The sequence below is a fragment of the Lithobates pipiens genome, unplaced genomic scaffold (assembly GCF_037356315.1).
Source record: "Lithobates pipiens isolate NorthernLeopardFrog02 unplaced genomic scaffold, aLitPip1_a1.2 Scaffold_30, whole genome shotgun sequence".
NCBI lineage: Eukaryota > Metazoa > Chordata > Amphibia > Anura > Ranidae > Lithobates > Lithobates pipiens.
Genome location: NW_027507791.1, coordinates 131,593,811 through 131,609,229, shown reverse-complemented (window position 1 = coordinate 131,609,229; position 15,419 = coordinate 131,593,811). Strand labels below are relative to the sequence as shown.

Genomic DNA, 15,419 nt, shown 5'->3' with positions numbered 1-15,419 from the left:
GGACCAGGCTTTTGGAAGGCAAGTCTTGCAGGCTATTGTCCCACCCTAAATGGGGTAAGTCTTGATTATCCTCTCGGGTGCTGTCCTGAAAGACGTTTTGGGAAAATTCAAGTTAGACTTAATGGTAACTTGTTTTCCAATAGTCTTTCAGGACAGCAATAACCCACCTTTTTTTTGTTTGTTACTGTAATACTATGATATAACTGTCACTTATGTGTTGCAGCCAGGGCTGGAGATTCTCTACAAACAACTAAAGGAAGCTGCGTAGAGGCATCCTGTTAAAGCTTTAGATAATGATGTCTTTCCTGTTGGAGGAGGAGCCATGATCTCTGGTGTGCTGTCCTGAAAGAATATTGGAAAACAAGTTACTGGTATGTCTAATTAGATTTTTTCTTATCTTAAATAGAGATAAAATGGGCCCAAGACTCAAACCCACCTTCCATCCTTCCCAAAGTGGTTTCTTCCTTTAATCTAATAATGACTTTGATTTTCCAGTTCACCCACTGATAAGGTTAGATGTGCTCCACTTTTGTTTGTTTTTATCCTAATGATGAGGATAATATCCCCCCCCCCCCCCCCCGCACACCAAGGTGATTTCAGTCCTTTGTTTGGATGTGGTCAGAGCAGTTAGGGTTTAACTAGCTCTGATATCTTCCTTACAATAACTCCCTCCTTTTTTATCCTCCCTGAGGGTCCTAAGAAGAGTTATCCTGCTTCCTCTTCCACCATAGCTAGGTGACTCAGTAAGCTTATTTCCAGGGCATATGACCTCAAAGAAAGGTTTTCCCCTTTGCCTTTCAAGGCCCACTCCATCAGATCTGTTGTTTTTTTGTGCTTTTCAGCATCAAGAATCCATTGCTCAGGTCTGCAAATCCACCACTTGGTCTTCTGTTCATACCTTTTTACCAAGTGGGCCTCCAGGCTTTTGTTGATGCAAGCTTTGACCGGAAGGTGCTTCAAGCTGTAATCTGTTTTGGGTCAGTTGACACTTATTTTCTTTGGGACTTGTATGCCGTAGTTTGCTATATTGTTGTCCATTTCCTCAGTTTATTGCTTGGGAACGCCCTATGGTCTGACTACATATGTCTCCTGTACAGTACAATTGCGATAATAGGAATTTCAACTCACCTGAAAGTCCATATCTTGGAATACAGTACAGGACGCTGGTCCTTACTTCTGTTCTCTGTTTTTTATTATTGCCTGCTACCAAACTTGAGTCGCACAGAGTGGATGGGAGTATTTAATGGTGCACTAGGGAGTGTTACCAACAAAGCTTTTGCCAGTGTCCAATGACTTGCTGACAGCAGCAAATAACAAATGGTCTATGACTACAGGATCTGAACTCCACCCATAAAAAAAAACACTGCAAGTAAGCATTTAGAATAGTTGATTCTTACCTGCTTTTAGTTGTTAGGGTCTCCATAAGATGTGAGATTGACACTTGTTTTAAGCAGATGACCGTCTTCTGCACTTTTCACCATCTGCCTGTTTAGCACACATATGAGTCCTTGGGCTGATGGGGACCCTTGTCAGGTTACTTTTTTGTTGTCTGTTTACTATTGGAGAAATTTTCCTTTACTTCCTGTCACTTCGCTATCCTAAAGTCAGGGAATTTAATCTCTTTGGTAGTTCTCCCCCAGAACATGTCTTCTAAGTTTTTCCCTTCACTCTTGTTCTGGGGACAAGTCTTACATTTTGGATTTTCTGTGTAACAGTTGTCACCAGTACAAACGTAAGAGTGAACCTTCCCAATGGGAAGGTAAAAAAGAATGGTGTTGCGCTCCACACAAAATAAATTAAATCTAGTAACAAAATTAATAAATAATCGCATATAAAATCTAAAAGACGCACCTATGCGATTAAAATTACTTTAAATTATATCTACAACCTATGTGCAACAAATTAATACAAAGTGATTAATGGGGTGTTCAGAATATACACTTATTCCTAGTGTTATTCATAATAGAGAAATATAAATGATCTATACAATCGTAATAAAGTGCAAGTGAAGTAATAAAAATGAAAACGCAAATCCTGATAATATCAATTCAAACAGTCGTGAAATCAAGCTAGTGTATCTCAGTCCATAAAAGTGCATCCAAGTGCCAACGTGTATAAAGAGAATTGTGTAAGAGTAAAATCCGACAAGTAGCTACACAATAAAATATATATATAAAGATATGTGTAAAAATATATCAAAAAATAAATAAATAAACCTAAAAGACAGCAATTCAAAAGGGGTTCCTTAAAGTGTCTCTTAATTAACATAAAGGACTAGTAATCCATATCAGTTCATGCAAAAGTAGAGTGAATCCACGCTGTGCTATGTGAAGGGTTAATCCTGTGAATAAACACGGGATAGTTCCAACGGTGATCTTACAGTTCCTCAAACGTGGGTGCTCACACACTGAGTGCAGTGGGTACCTTACCTCACTGCTGTCAGTTAGACAGCAATATGCTCCAATATATAAGGTGTATCCTCGATTGGGATGTGTGTACTCAGTTGGTGTAGGTACAGCAGTATACTCCAATGGTTTGCGGTGTGTATCCTAAGTGTAGTGCAAGCGCCCCAAATATTTTCCTCCAAGTACTCCGCAAAGGATCACAAGTCGGACCCGAGAAAGAGAAAAGGGGCTCCAATAGTGAAGTAAGTCACACAAATTCTTTATTATAAAAAGGACCAAGTCCTGGGTACTCCCATTTAAGTAATAAAATTCAAACGTTTACAGCTAAAACAACGAACGGCTTCCTCGTTCGTACCCCGGACGAGTGACTTTTTTACCTATTATCGCTTGAGGGGAGGGTTTGCACCTCTGCCGGTGGTTTGCTGCAACCATACCAATTCCCTTTAATTCACCATTGTAGCGCGAGGTTAACCCACTATTACCAACTTCCCAATGGGAACACTAACAACTTGACCGAGTGTAATAATTCCCCACTCTGTCCAAAACTAAAACAAACACACCACACCATTCTTTCTCAATAAGACATATCCCTTTCCCTAGTAAGCAGAATCAAATTTTATTGATCTAGGATCAAGAAATGAAGGAGGTTCCTCCCTTCTGTTCAACATATTGGAGTTCTGGACTATTCTGCAACTGTTCTATCAGTTTCTGTTCCCAATTGGTATTAGACAAGTTGGGAGACTAGTCCCCAGTCAGGCTACCCCAAAAGTATAGGGAGGGCAGTTGGACTATTGCGGTACAGTAAAAGCAATACAACTGAATAATATAACAAATATATACAAAGATTACAGGTGATTTTATTGATGCCAAAAAACAAATCATCATTTACAAATAAAAACATAGTAGCGGTACACAAAATATCACCAGTGAGTAATCACAATAGTGCAATTGATCACAGATGTCACTTTCCTCGACTAGTTTCACGGACAATAGCCGCTTCATCAGGAGGTCGTCTGTGATTGGATCAAAAGGACATTGTAATAGTCAAGAGGTAGAAAAATAAGAACTTGTCATGCAGCATCAAAACTGAAAAGAAATCGGGAATAAAAAAGGGGAAGGAGCAGAGCTGCTTACCCATGCACCAGCAGGAATCCAGCTCAGAGTGCTACCACCTAAAGTGTGGTCTCCCGCGGCAACTCGGATGAGCCACAAATAATGACGACTGGAGTCTGGATAAAGAAGGTAAAGTAGATAGGTATATCCTAAACTACCAAACCAAAGATGTGGAAAAGGTGGGGATGGGTGTGAAATTAAAATTGAATGAAGAGGTGAAAAAAGGGGAGTGATGAAGATGTGCATATGCACAATAAAAAACATAGGATGATGAGTGAGTTAAGAAAAAGGGGGATGATGAAGATTAGTTCAAATTAGGGCGGGGAAGGGTTTGAAGTTGTAAATCAAGGAGAAGTGAAAGGATAAAGGGAAAGGGAGAAAGAGAAAGGATAGAATGTGGGGTACAAGGGGGGGGAGGGGAGGGAAAAACAAGAACAAGGTAGAGAGGAAATAGGGAGTGAAAGAGTGGAAAGAATAAAGGATGGAGTGAAAAGCAAGGAAAAGGATGAAATCAAAAGGGGGGGGGGGGGGAAAGGGGAAAACAGGAGGGGGAAAAAGGGAAGAGATAGGGGGAGGGGGGGAGAAGGGATGAAACCAAAGAAAGGGTGAATGGGGCTAGTGTAAAGGGTGAATAGAGGGAAGTAACAAATATACCTGATAATGATGTGAGGTTAAAGGGTCCCGGGAGAGGCACCCACTAGTTGAAGTGGTGCTAATATGTGGCCACAATATATAGCCAGCAAAACCACAGGTCAAGGGTGGAAGCATGGTAGGGCTCATCCACTTGTGCCTGTGTCACTTATAGGGGAAGTGAACGGTATCACAATTAGAAGTAAGCCAGTGCTAGTATCTAAAAGTAAGGGGTACTGCATCAGGGATGCTAAGAAGGTTACATATTTAGATCTCTTACTAGGAGCTAACTGGAATCCACAATCCCGGGTTCTCAGGTCCGGACCATCAGAATACAGGCAATTTATAGCTCCCAACCATGCGATGCTGCAACGCCGCCGGCGGGCACCGCTACGTGACGTCACAGGGTTAGAGTCCCTGCCAGGGCCAGTGCAAGAGGAGGGGGTCTCCCCGACTGCGGGACCAACTCCTCCACCAGGGAGCTCACCGTGCTGCCGCAGAAGAACAAGGTGGAGCAATCCTCGCCAGCACCTGTCATGGGGACTAGGCTCCCAACTTTTCTAATACTTGTTTCTGGATGATGGTACAGTCCCTATTTTGGTCCTACCTTGGTAACTTATTATAAGAGGCCACATTCATTTCCTTATATTCATTTGGTGGATAACACACCTGGCACGCTGCTGAGCAATTAGGGTGGATAGGGTTACCCCCCCCCCCCCCCCCCACCCTGCCATTCCCATTTAACCCACTCCCAGTCATCTGTAGTCTTTGTAGAAACACTGAAGAAATGGCTGCACTCCAAAATCCATCAAAATTCTTGGTTAATAAAGAACATCCCAAGTGTTACAGACAGTACAAATGGTAGACGTGTTTCACATACTAACAGGTGCGCTTATTCATTGGTAATGAATAAGCGCACTGTTAGTGTGTGAAAACGCGTCTACCATTTGTACTGTCTGTAACACTTGGGATGTTCTATATTAAATAAGAATTTTGATGGATCTTGGAGTGCAGCCATTTCTTCAGTGTTGATCGTAAACGGAGACGAGCTGAGGCGGGCACCTGTGATGATATTAGGCTTCCTGTCTCACCTGGAGCAGCGAGTTCTTGTGTTTGAATCTTTGTATATATTTGTTATATTATTCATCAATTGTATTGCTTTTACTGTACCGCGATAGTCCAACTGCCCCCCCCTATACTTTTGGGGTAGCCTGACTGGGGACTAGGCTCCCAACTTTTCTAATACTTGTTTTCTGGATTATGGTACAGTCCCTATTTTGTTCCTACCTTGGTAACTTATAGGAGGCCACAGTCATTTCCTTATCTTCCCAATTGGTAGTCCAGTACAGACTTAGTGTAAAAATGCCATTGCTTGGACATACATGAACAACAAAGGAGGCACCAGGAGTTAAGCTGTGTTAGCCCTTGTACACACGGTCAGAGACTCCGACAACCAAATCTGTTGGATTTTGTCCGACGGATCTTGTCCGAAACTTGCATACACACGGTCGGACAAAGTTGTCGGAACATCCGATCGTTCGGAACGTGATGACGTAATTTTGTTACGATGGGACTACGTTCAGGCTAGTAGCCAATAGCTTTGATGTAGGAATTTGATCTGAGCATGCGTGGCACTTTGTCTGATCGGAATTCTCTACAAATGATCGGAGTATGTCTGATCGGAGCATTTTGTCGGAAAATATTTCCGGCAAGTTGGAAAATTTGGTCCGACAGAAACAGTCCGATGCAGACCACACACAGTCGGAATATCCGGCAAAATGCTCCGATCTGACACATTCCGTCGGAGTCTCCGATCGTGTGTACAAGGGCATAGAGGAAGTGTCCAAGATCTTTGGCTGGAGTCAGCGGATGGTGAACGTCCTCAGCCACCTGGGGGATTAGACTGTTTATCTGGGAAACATTTTTTGGATTGGAAAATATTGGTGCACACCGATTATTGACTTGCTACACCCTCTGGGATCTCCAGGTTATAGCTCACTCCAGGGATCTTTCCACTGATGCCATTGTCACCCCCTGGGCTCTGCACTGCTTAGTGCGCTACTTCCCTGTTTTTCAAGCCTAAATTACAGAGATACGTACCTGAATTTTGATATCTTAAATTTCTTAATACAGCTATCTACCTAGTTCTATCTTCTGTGCAAAGGGGGCTCACAAGGGAGGGGAGCCTTTCTGTTTTTTTCTTAAGTGTTTAACAAGGGTAGAGATTATACCCCAGATGTCTGTTGTTTTCTTCATTGAACTACCCAAGGAAACTTTTTTTACTGTTAAAAGGAAAAAAAAAAAACCTTTTATATGACATTCTAAAATGCTGATTGCATGGTATTTGTTGTTCTCTTCCGTAATAATGCAGGTTTAAAGGGGATTCTGACACAGTTCCAAGTGGATTCTGTGGCAAGAGAGGTGAGCATCACACGAATTACGTAAAGAAACCATCTAGAAACTGAGCAACTAAGACTTTCCTCTGAGAATTTTTTATTTTATTTGCGGATATTAGTATATTAAACATTAATAAAGTTAGTTACAAATCAGTGTCACAACCATGTCTTTTTTCTACCAATGGCTTTTATTTTGAATAGTGTAATATATTTTTTTCTGTTTCAAATGCTGCTTTATGCATTGACATACCTTTAGACCAGGGCTCAACAAATCCCAGTCGCCAGGTTGCCATTGCGAAGAAATTGTGCCCTGGCGCCTGGGTTTTTGTCACTGACGGGTGTCTCTGTTGCTCTGTGTCCAGTGCCTCCAGACACATAGCACTGTCTGGTAGTCGGGATGAAGCAGGAAGAGAGCAGCTCAGCAGCCTCCGCCATCCTCCTCCCTTCTCCACACACTGTTGGCAGAGCAGCGCTGCAGTGTGTGAAACTGTGTGTAGAGAGGAGCTGTCAAAATTGAGGCTGAATGTCGGGGTGGGCGGGACCCGGGGTGGGGCGGGGCCCAGCTTTCCAACACCAGCCAATGGGATGGGATCTGGGCGGGCCGATACGTGTATGCGGCCCCTCCCCTTAAGCAGCCCAATCATTGGCTGGATAGCTGCCGGGTCCCGTCCACCTCTGACATCACGCTGAATGTGTCAGCTCCTCTCTCTCTCCATACAGTTTCACACAGTGGAGCACTGCAGGGAGCATTCAGTTTCACAGTTACACTATCGGCTGTGAAACCTGCCAGTGCCATCCAGTGCCACCTGCCAGTGCCAACAAGTGCAATCCATTGCCACTTGCCAATCAGTGCCAACCTGTGCGACTTGCCAGTGCCACGTGCCAACCATTGTCACCTGCCAGTGCAATCCAGTGCCACCTGCCAATGCCAGTTAGTGCCATCTGCCAGTGCCACCTGCCAGTTAGTGCCACCTGCCAGTGCCAAGCAGTGCCACCTGTCAATGCCCTCTGTCAGTGCCACGTGCCTACCAGTGCCACCTGCTAATGCCAGTTAGTGCCACCTGCCAGTGCACTCCAGTGCCACTTGACAATCTGTGCCACCTGCCAATGCCAGTTAGTGCCATCTGCCAATGCCATCTGCCAGTGGCACCTGCCAGTTAGTACCACCTGCCAGTGCCAAGCAGTGCTACCTGCCAGTGCCAATCAGTGCCATCCAGGGCCACCTGCCAGTGCAATCCAGTGCCACCTGCCAGTGCAACCAGTGCCACCTGCCAGTGCAATCCAGTGCCACTTGCCAATCTGTGCCACCCATTGCCACCTGCCAGTGCAATCCAGTGCCACCTGCCAATGCCAGTTAGTGCCACCTGCCAATGCCACCTGCCAGTGCCACCTGTCAGTGCTACCTGCCAGTGCCAAGCAGTGCTACCTGCCAGTGCCAATCAGTGTCATCCAGTGCCACCTCCCAGTGCCACCTGCCAGTGCCAGTTAGTGCCACCTGCCAGTGCCAGTTAGTGCCAAGCAGTGCCACCTGCCAGTGCCAGTTAGTGCCACATGCCAATGCCATCTGCCAGTTCGTGCCACCTGCCAGTGCCAAGCAGTGCTACCTACCAATGCCAATCAGTGCCATCCAGTGCCACCTGCCAGTGCAAATCCAGTGCCACCTGCCAATGCCAGTGCCACCTGCCAGTTAGTGCCACCTGCCAGTGCAATCCAGTGCCACCTACCAGTGCAATCCAGTGCCACCTGCCAGTGCCAGTTAGAGCCATCTGCCAGTGCCACCTGCCAGTGCGATCCAGTGCCACTTGCCAATCTGTGCCACCCATTGCCACCTGCCAGTGCAATCCAGTGCCACCTGCCAGTGCCAATCAGTGCCACCTGCCAGTGCCAAGCAGTGCTACCTGCCAGTGCCAAGCAGTGCAACCAGCCAGTGCCACCTGCCAGTTAGTGCCACCTGCCAATGCTGCCCATCAGTGCCACCTGCCAGTGCTGCCCATCAGTGCCACCTGCCAGTTCCCATTAGTGGCACCTCAGTGCTGCCTATTGGTGCCCATCAGTGCCACCTGTCAGTGCCCATTAGTGCAACCTATCAAAGCAGATCAGTGAAGGAGAAAACAAACTTATTTGCAAAATCTTATAACAAAATAAGTTTTTTTTTTTTTTTTTTTTTTTTTATATTGTCTTTCTCTTGGCATCAGGCATGAGCAATTCTTATTGTCGGATGCCCCAGACATGCAGTTCTGGGCGCTGGGCAGAGGATTTAAAGAACTGGCTCCTAACTTTTTCAGCTGGCTCCTAGATTCTAAGCAAATTTGTCAAGCCCTGCTTTAGATCCAGTCTGTCCAGAGAGTATGGTCACTTGTTAACTTGGCACCATTCACATGCGGCTAAACTCTTTAATAAGAGACAGAAGTTGAATCCAATGCGATTTGACTTCACGTAATTGCAGTACAGAGGATGTTTTTCCAGTTCTTTTGAAGTGTAAGAGGACAGTGTATTTCCCAAGGCTGCTCTCTGCAAATAACTAAAACTGAGGGAACATAAAAGAAATGGAAAGTGTCTAGCTAGGACTAAACTGGACAAGACGAGGACAGAGGAAGATGCCAAAGTCACATTAGTAAACAAGTTGTAGTGGCCCCAAACCACTACTAGATGTCAGCATACTACATAAAAGTCTGTGAAAAGGTGAGAGAGTTGGGGGGAGATGGGGATCTGTGAAAAAGTGAGAGAGCTGGGGGGGGGGGGGGGGGGGTTGTGCAAAGGGGAAAGCTGGGAAAGGGGGGTGTGCAGGGGTGATGGCAGGCAATGGGGTATGCGGCTTGTGCAGAGCTGAAAGCTGTGAGAATAAGCTGTAGAGGGGGGGTGAAAGGGTGAGTTGTGGACTGGGATGTAACCTGTGAATGGAGGGGTGCAGAGGCGTGATGTTAATGGGGTGCTAAGGTGATCTGTGGATGAGTTGTTGATGGGGAGGTGTGTAGGTGGGTTGTGGATGTTGGGTGCAGAGTTGAGGGGGGGGGGGGTGCAAAGCAAAGAGGTGTGGAGGCGAGTAATTGATGGTTACTTTGAGGGATGGGGGATACTTGAGGGAAGTTGGATTTTTGCTTGGAGAGGACAAGGGAACTTTACTGGGGTGCAGCAGAGTATAGCGTTCAGTAAACAAGAGTATGTCATATATGGGAGGGTGCAACAGTGAGGAGTTAGTAAAATACCTTGTACATTACCTAGTCATAACTGTTTACTGTGCTATACATTACATACCTTTTACAGTCATATGTTACATAAAAGAAATGCTCCTTAATTCTGCACTCTGTACAATGGGTTTTACGTTACTTACTTCTGACCCCTGCACACTGTATGATGGGCTGCGCATTACACTCTGTTACATATTTCTGACCACTGCAGTCTGTACACGGGCTATATGTTGCATAATCCGACCACTCTGTATATGGTTATTACACAAAAATGGAGCCCAAGACAGTCACCAAATGGTGAACCGCACTAAGGCCCTAGCAGTGCTAGGACTGTATTTTGTGTTTCTGGCATATATGATACCATTTACGTTTTCAGTTTGAAAATGATTATATATATATATTATAAGGTTTCTTACTGGGTGCAGTTTGATATTTTGTATCACATTTCAAATTTAAACTAACAGTTAGATGTTTAGGTTTTAAAAACAATAAAGTGCTGCTAGGGCCTTAGTGCGGTTCACCATTTGATGACTGTCTTGGGCTCCATTTGTGAGTTCTTTTTGATTAATATAGCAGCAGCTACAATTTGTTTCACCGTGAGTGCTGAGGGAGTAGGACTTTTAGTTTTCAAATATCTTGCTCTTATTTCTTTTCATATGGTTATTACAGCAGTTGAGAGCATGCAAAATACATCACAGCAGTCAAGGGTACATCACAGCTGACAGAGTGCAGTGGTCAAAGTATGTAAAATACAGCCTAGTATAAAGATAACAGGAGAGCAAGAAAAATCCTGGACGGCCGCACACTGATACAACACCTTTATTGTGAAATATAAAATCCAAAACAGTCAGTCAGTCCATGCTATGCAGAGGTAGAAGCAGTAGCTAATGTGTTTCACACCGTAGGTCAGTGCTTAATCATAGCTAGTTTAACTGTGCATAAAAATAGGGGTAAATGGCCAGTCAAAAGAATTGTCATCAAGGCCACCCCCCGGCACAATCAAGTCAAAACAAGGAACACATGAAGGAGAACTCCGAAGCAGGTGCAGGCATGTAAGGCACCTTATCAAGGAAACCATCCACAATATGGAAACCATCCACAATCTGCATCCCCGTGAGAGCACATCCCATATGAAACAACAAGACTGTAAGTGAATAATGCTTTCATAACGAGATAAGTAAAGTAATATTATAAGAAATCACATTAAATAAAACTAAATTAAAGACTATATACAGTACAGACCAAAAGTTTGGACACACCTTCTCATTCAAAGAGTTTTCTTTATTTTCATGACTATGAAAATTGTAGATTCACACTGAAGGCATCAAAACTATGAATTAACACATGTGGAATTATATACTGAACAAAAAAGTGTGAAACAACTGAAAATATGTCTTATATTTTAGGTTCTTCAAAGTAGCCACCTTTTGCTTTGATTACTGCTCCGCATACTCTTGGCATTCTGTTGATGATCTTCAAGAGGTAGTCACCTGAAATGGCTTTCCAACAGTCTTGAAGGAGTTCCCAGAGATTCTTAGCACCTGTTGGCCCTTTTACCTTCACTCTGCGGTCCAGCTCACCCCAAACCATCTCGATTGGGTTCAGGTCCAGTGACTATGAAAGCCAGGTCATCTGGTGCAGCACCCCATCACTCTGCTTCTTGGTTAAATAGCCCTTACACAGCCTGGAGGTGTGTTTGGGGTCATTGTTCTGTTGAAAAATAAATGATGGTCCAACTAAACACAAACCGGATGGAATAGCATGCCACTGCAAGATGCTGTGGTAGCCATGCTGGTTCAGTATGCCTTCAATTTTGAATAAATCCCCAACAGTGTCACCAGCAAAGCACCCCCACACGATCACACCTCCTCCTCCATGCTTCACGGTAGGAACCAGGCATGCAGAGTCCATCCGTTCACCTCTTCTGCGTCGCACAAAGACACGGTGGTTGGAACCAAAGATCTCAAACTTGGACTCATCAGACCAAAGCACAGATTTCCACTGATCTAATGTCCATTCCTTGTGTTCTTTAGCCCAAACAAGTCTCTTCTGCTTGTTGCCTGTCCTCAGCGGTGGTTTCCTAGCACGACAAGTAGAGGCGCAAAAGATCAGATAATAATATACTCTAACTTTTTAGTTCTCAAGTCCCATGAAAGTGTCTTTCGTTCTTTGAGTGGGACTTTCACAATGCAGGGCTGCCACCACAGGGAGCTGAAACCAGGCTCCTAGACTGTTGCAGAAAAAGAAAAGAAGAAGGGGGCGCCTCTGGGTGTAGATTTTTAAAAAGCTATTTATTCACAGGTAAAACAAAGAGATTATGCACTCACATTTTCCAAGGCATAAAAAGGCATGTAGAATAAAAGGGGGGGTTTTTCATCTGATTCGTCCGTCACTTGAGATCCGGTCCGCAGGTGTCATATTGTCCTCTCCTGGCGTTACCACAAGTTTGTTGTTTTAAAAGAGCCGGCTTGGTGGACGCAGAGGATGTATTTCCAAAGCGAGGCTTGGTTAGCTGTGACACGCGGGTCGCGGGGTTGTGACGTCACGGCGGGCGACGCGTTTCCTGAGCGTTCGGGTCGAGGTGGAGAGACGACCGCGCTCTTTCATCAGGCCAATCAGATGAGAAGGGGGAAACAGGGATTTAAATAGAGGAGGAGAGATTGAAACAGGAGGCGTGGTTGGGCGGAAAGTGGGCGTGGCTACGGGGTAGGGGTACAGATGGTGTGTGAATAGGTTGGGTGGGGCGTGAATCAGGAAGATGGGGGAGGAGACAACAGGGAAAGGATGTAATAGATACAGATGAAGCGAGCAGGCAGGCGGGGACAGTCGGACAGAAGAGAGGGAACAATAATTTGAGACATCTAAACAGACATAATGTATAAATGTGTGGGCATGTTATTAATAAAGCATATGGAAAGATTATCAAAGTGTATATTGTAAAATGTGTGATATGAGGGGGATGGAAGAAGAATAAGGGAGCATATCGGAGGAGAAGGTGGAATTGTAAATGAGAAAAAAGGGGGGGGGGCCGAGGGGTACAAGATAACATATAAACCATGGGATGAAGAGTGAAACTGCATGTTAACTACGGGAGTAGGTAGTAAATAAGGGGGTAAAAAAGGACAACAAATAATAGGGAAGTGGGAAGTGGTTGAAAAAAGCTAGTAGGGAAACCGCATGAGTACATTATGGTGTTTAAACTAAAAAACGGGGGGAATTACTGAGAATGGACAAATTATATGCAGTGAGTGAAAGTGGAGATATTCGGGGGGGAAAAGGAAAATTACTAAAAGGTGAAGTAGTAGAAAAATGAAAATATTAATAATAATGAAAATAATAAAAAAATATATATAATAAAAATAAAAATAAATAAATTAAAAATCAAAATAAAAAATAAAAAAATATATAATAAATAAAAAGATAAAAAGTGAAAAATAATGGATAAGTATATAGAGAAAGGGGAAGCGAATGAGGTCAAGATGGAAAAAATAATAAAATAAATAACAAACTCATGGATGTAGGTAAATTTATATATGAATGATATATGAATAAATTATGTCGCCCCTGGCATACAGTATATATGTATACATACGCACATGCATCTATGTGTACATGCACATGTAAAAAATATATCTAAAATCTATAGAGGAAATATATGATATGTAAAATATAAAAAATGTATATAAGTTTAAATTCAGGGAAACAAATTCAGGGAACTGGGAAAGAAGAAAGAACAAGAGGGGGAATAATATATGTATGGTAGTGTTTGGGGTATATTGTGGAGATTGGGATGGAAGGATAGATGTACAGTGAAGAAATATGCGGGGGGGGGGGTTAGAGGGAAGATTGAGGCGAAGAAAAAGGGAAGGGGGGGGGGAGAAGGCAGCATAGTATGTGAGCAATGGGAATATATATACTTTATGCTGCCTGTAGTGGTTAGGTAAGTCTGGGAAGGAAAGATGGGAAGAAAAAGGAGGGGGGAAAATGATAGCGGGATAATGATTGGTATCTAGTTACCAGGAAAAAAACATATACAAATCGGTCGGTTTGTCGTCAATCCACCGATCGATTGATTTTAAAAAACATCACAATAATAGTAACTTAATGCATCTTATCATAACAGTCAAATACGGTAAAAGAAAGCGCTTAATAAAATCAACGGGTTTGTCAACTAACAAGAATAATCCCTTGGTTGTGTGAAACATCTATATAAAAGAATCAGGGAAAGGCTGTTGTATGTAAGGCCTTATTCTTTACAAAATAAGTTTTACTAACATAAAGTGCACGGACGGTACAGGAAGGGAAATGTATGTATGAACGATATGCTATACCAGGTTATAATAGTGGGGAGCAGTGGGTGGGGAACTATAGGCAAAATCAGAGGATCGTGGCGATTTCGATGGATTCATTGATTCCCCCCGGGGAGAGAATATCCAGGGAATATATCCAGAATGTTTCACGGGGCGCACAGTTTTTTGAATCTCTCCGTCGGGGGGAGATGATTTGGAATCTGTTCAATGATCCATACCTTTAGGCCTATAGTAGAGCCTTTGTGGAAGTGGGAGAAATGTTGTGGCACACTGTGTGGGTCTATACCTCCTTCAATGAGTCTTCTATGTTCGCCGAAGCGTTGTCTCAGTGTCCTTATGGTTCTCCTCTATGTGGGGAGAACCATAAGGACACTGAGACAACGCTTCGGCGAACATAGAAGACTCAGAAGCCTGATGAAAGAGCGTGGTCGTCTCTCACACATAACTGTGTCACAGCTAACCAAGCCTCGCTTTGGAAATACATCCTCTGCGTCCACCAAGCTGGCTCTTTTAAAACAACAAACTTGTGGTAAGGCCAGGAGAGGACAATATGACACCTGTGGACCGGATCTCAAGTGACGGACGAATCAGATGAAAAACCCCCCCTTTTATTCTACGTGGTTTCCTAGCAGCTATTTTACCATGAAGGCCTGATTCACACAGTCTCCTCTTAACAGTTGTTCTAGAGATGTGTCTGCTGCTAGAACTCTGTGTGGCATTGACCTGTTCACTAATCTGAGCTGCTGTTAACCTGCGATTTCTGAGGCTGGTGACTCGGATGAACTTTTCGTCCGCAGCAGAGGTGACTCTTGGTCTTCCTTTCCTGGGGCGGTCCTCATGTGAGACAGTTTCTTTGTAGTGCTTGATGGTTTTTGCCACTGCACTTGGGGACACTTTCAAAGTTTTCCCAATTGTTCGGACTGACTGACCTTCATTTCTTAAAGTAATGATGGCCACTCGTTTTTCTTTACTTAGCTGCTTTTCTCTTGCCATAATACAAATTCTAACAGTCTATTCAGTAGGACTATCAGCTGTGTACTGTATCCACCTCCTGCACAACGCAACTGATGGTCCCAACCCCATTTATAAGGCTTGAAATCCCACTTATTATACCTGACAGGGCACACCTATGAAGTGAAAACCATTTCAGGCGACTACCTCTTGAAGCTCATCAACAGAATGGCAAGAGTGTGCGGAGCAGTAATCAAAGCAAAAGGTGGCTACTTTGAAGAACCTAAAATATAAGACATATTTTCAGGTGTTTCACACTTTTTTGTTCAGTATATAATTCCACATGTGTTAATTCATAGTTTTGATGCCTTCAGTGTGAATCTATAATTTTCATAGTCATAAAAATAAAGAAAACTCTTTGAATGA

At 43.8% G+C, this 15,419-nt stretch overlaps 1 protein-coding gene across 11 annotated transcripts in view; it reads left to right on the top strand.

Annotated features, from left to right (window-relative positions):
- The window catches only part of CCDC9B (coiled-coil domain containing 9B), a 354,785-nt gene that overhangs the window by 237,728 nt on the left and 101,638 nt on the right, over nt 1-15,419 (top strand). For 7 of the 11 annotated variants that reach the window (XM_077464872.1, XM_077464874.1, XM_077464875.1 and 4 more), the window contains one exon: nt 6,520-6,569. The exons of the other annotated variants lie outside the window; for them this stretch is intronic. In XM_077464872.1, coding sequence (XP_077320998.1) covers nt 6,520-6,569 — 50 coding nt within the window. The remainder of the gene's footprint in view (nt 1-6,519; nt 6,570-15,419) is intronic. 11 annotated transcript variants of the gene reach the window in all.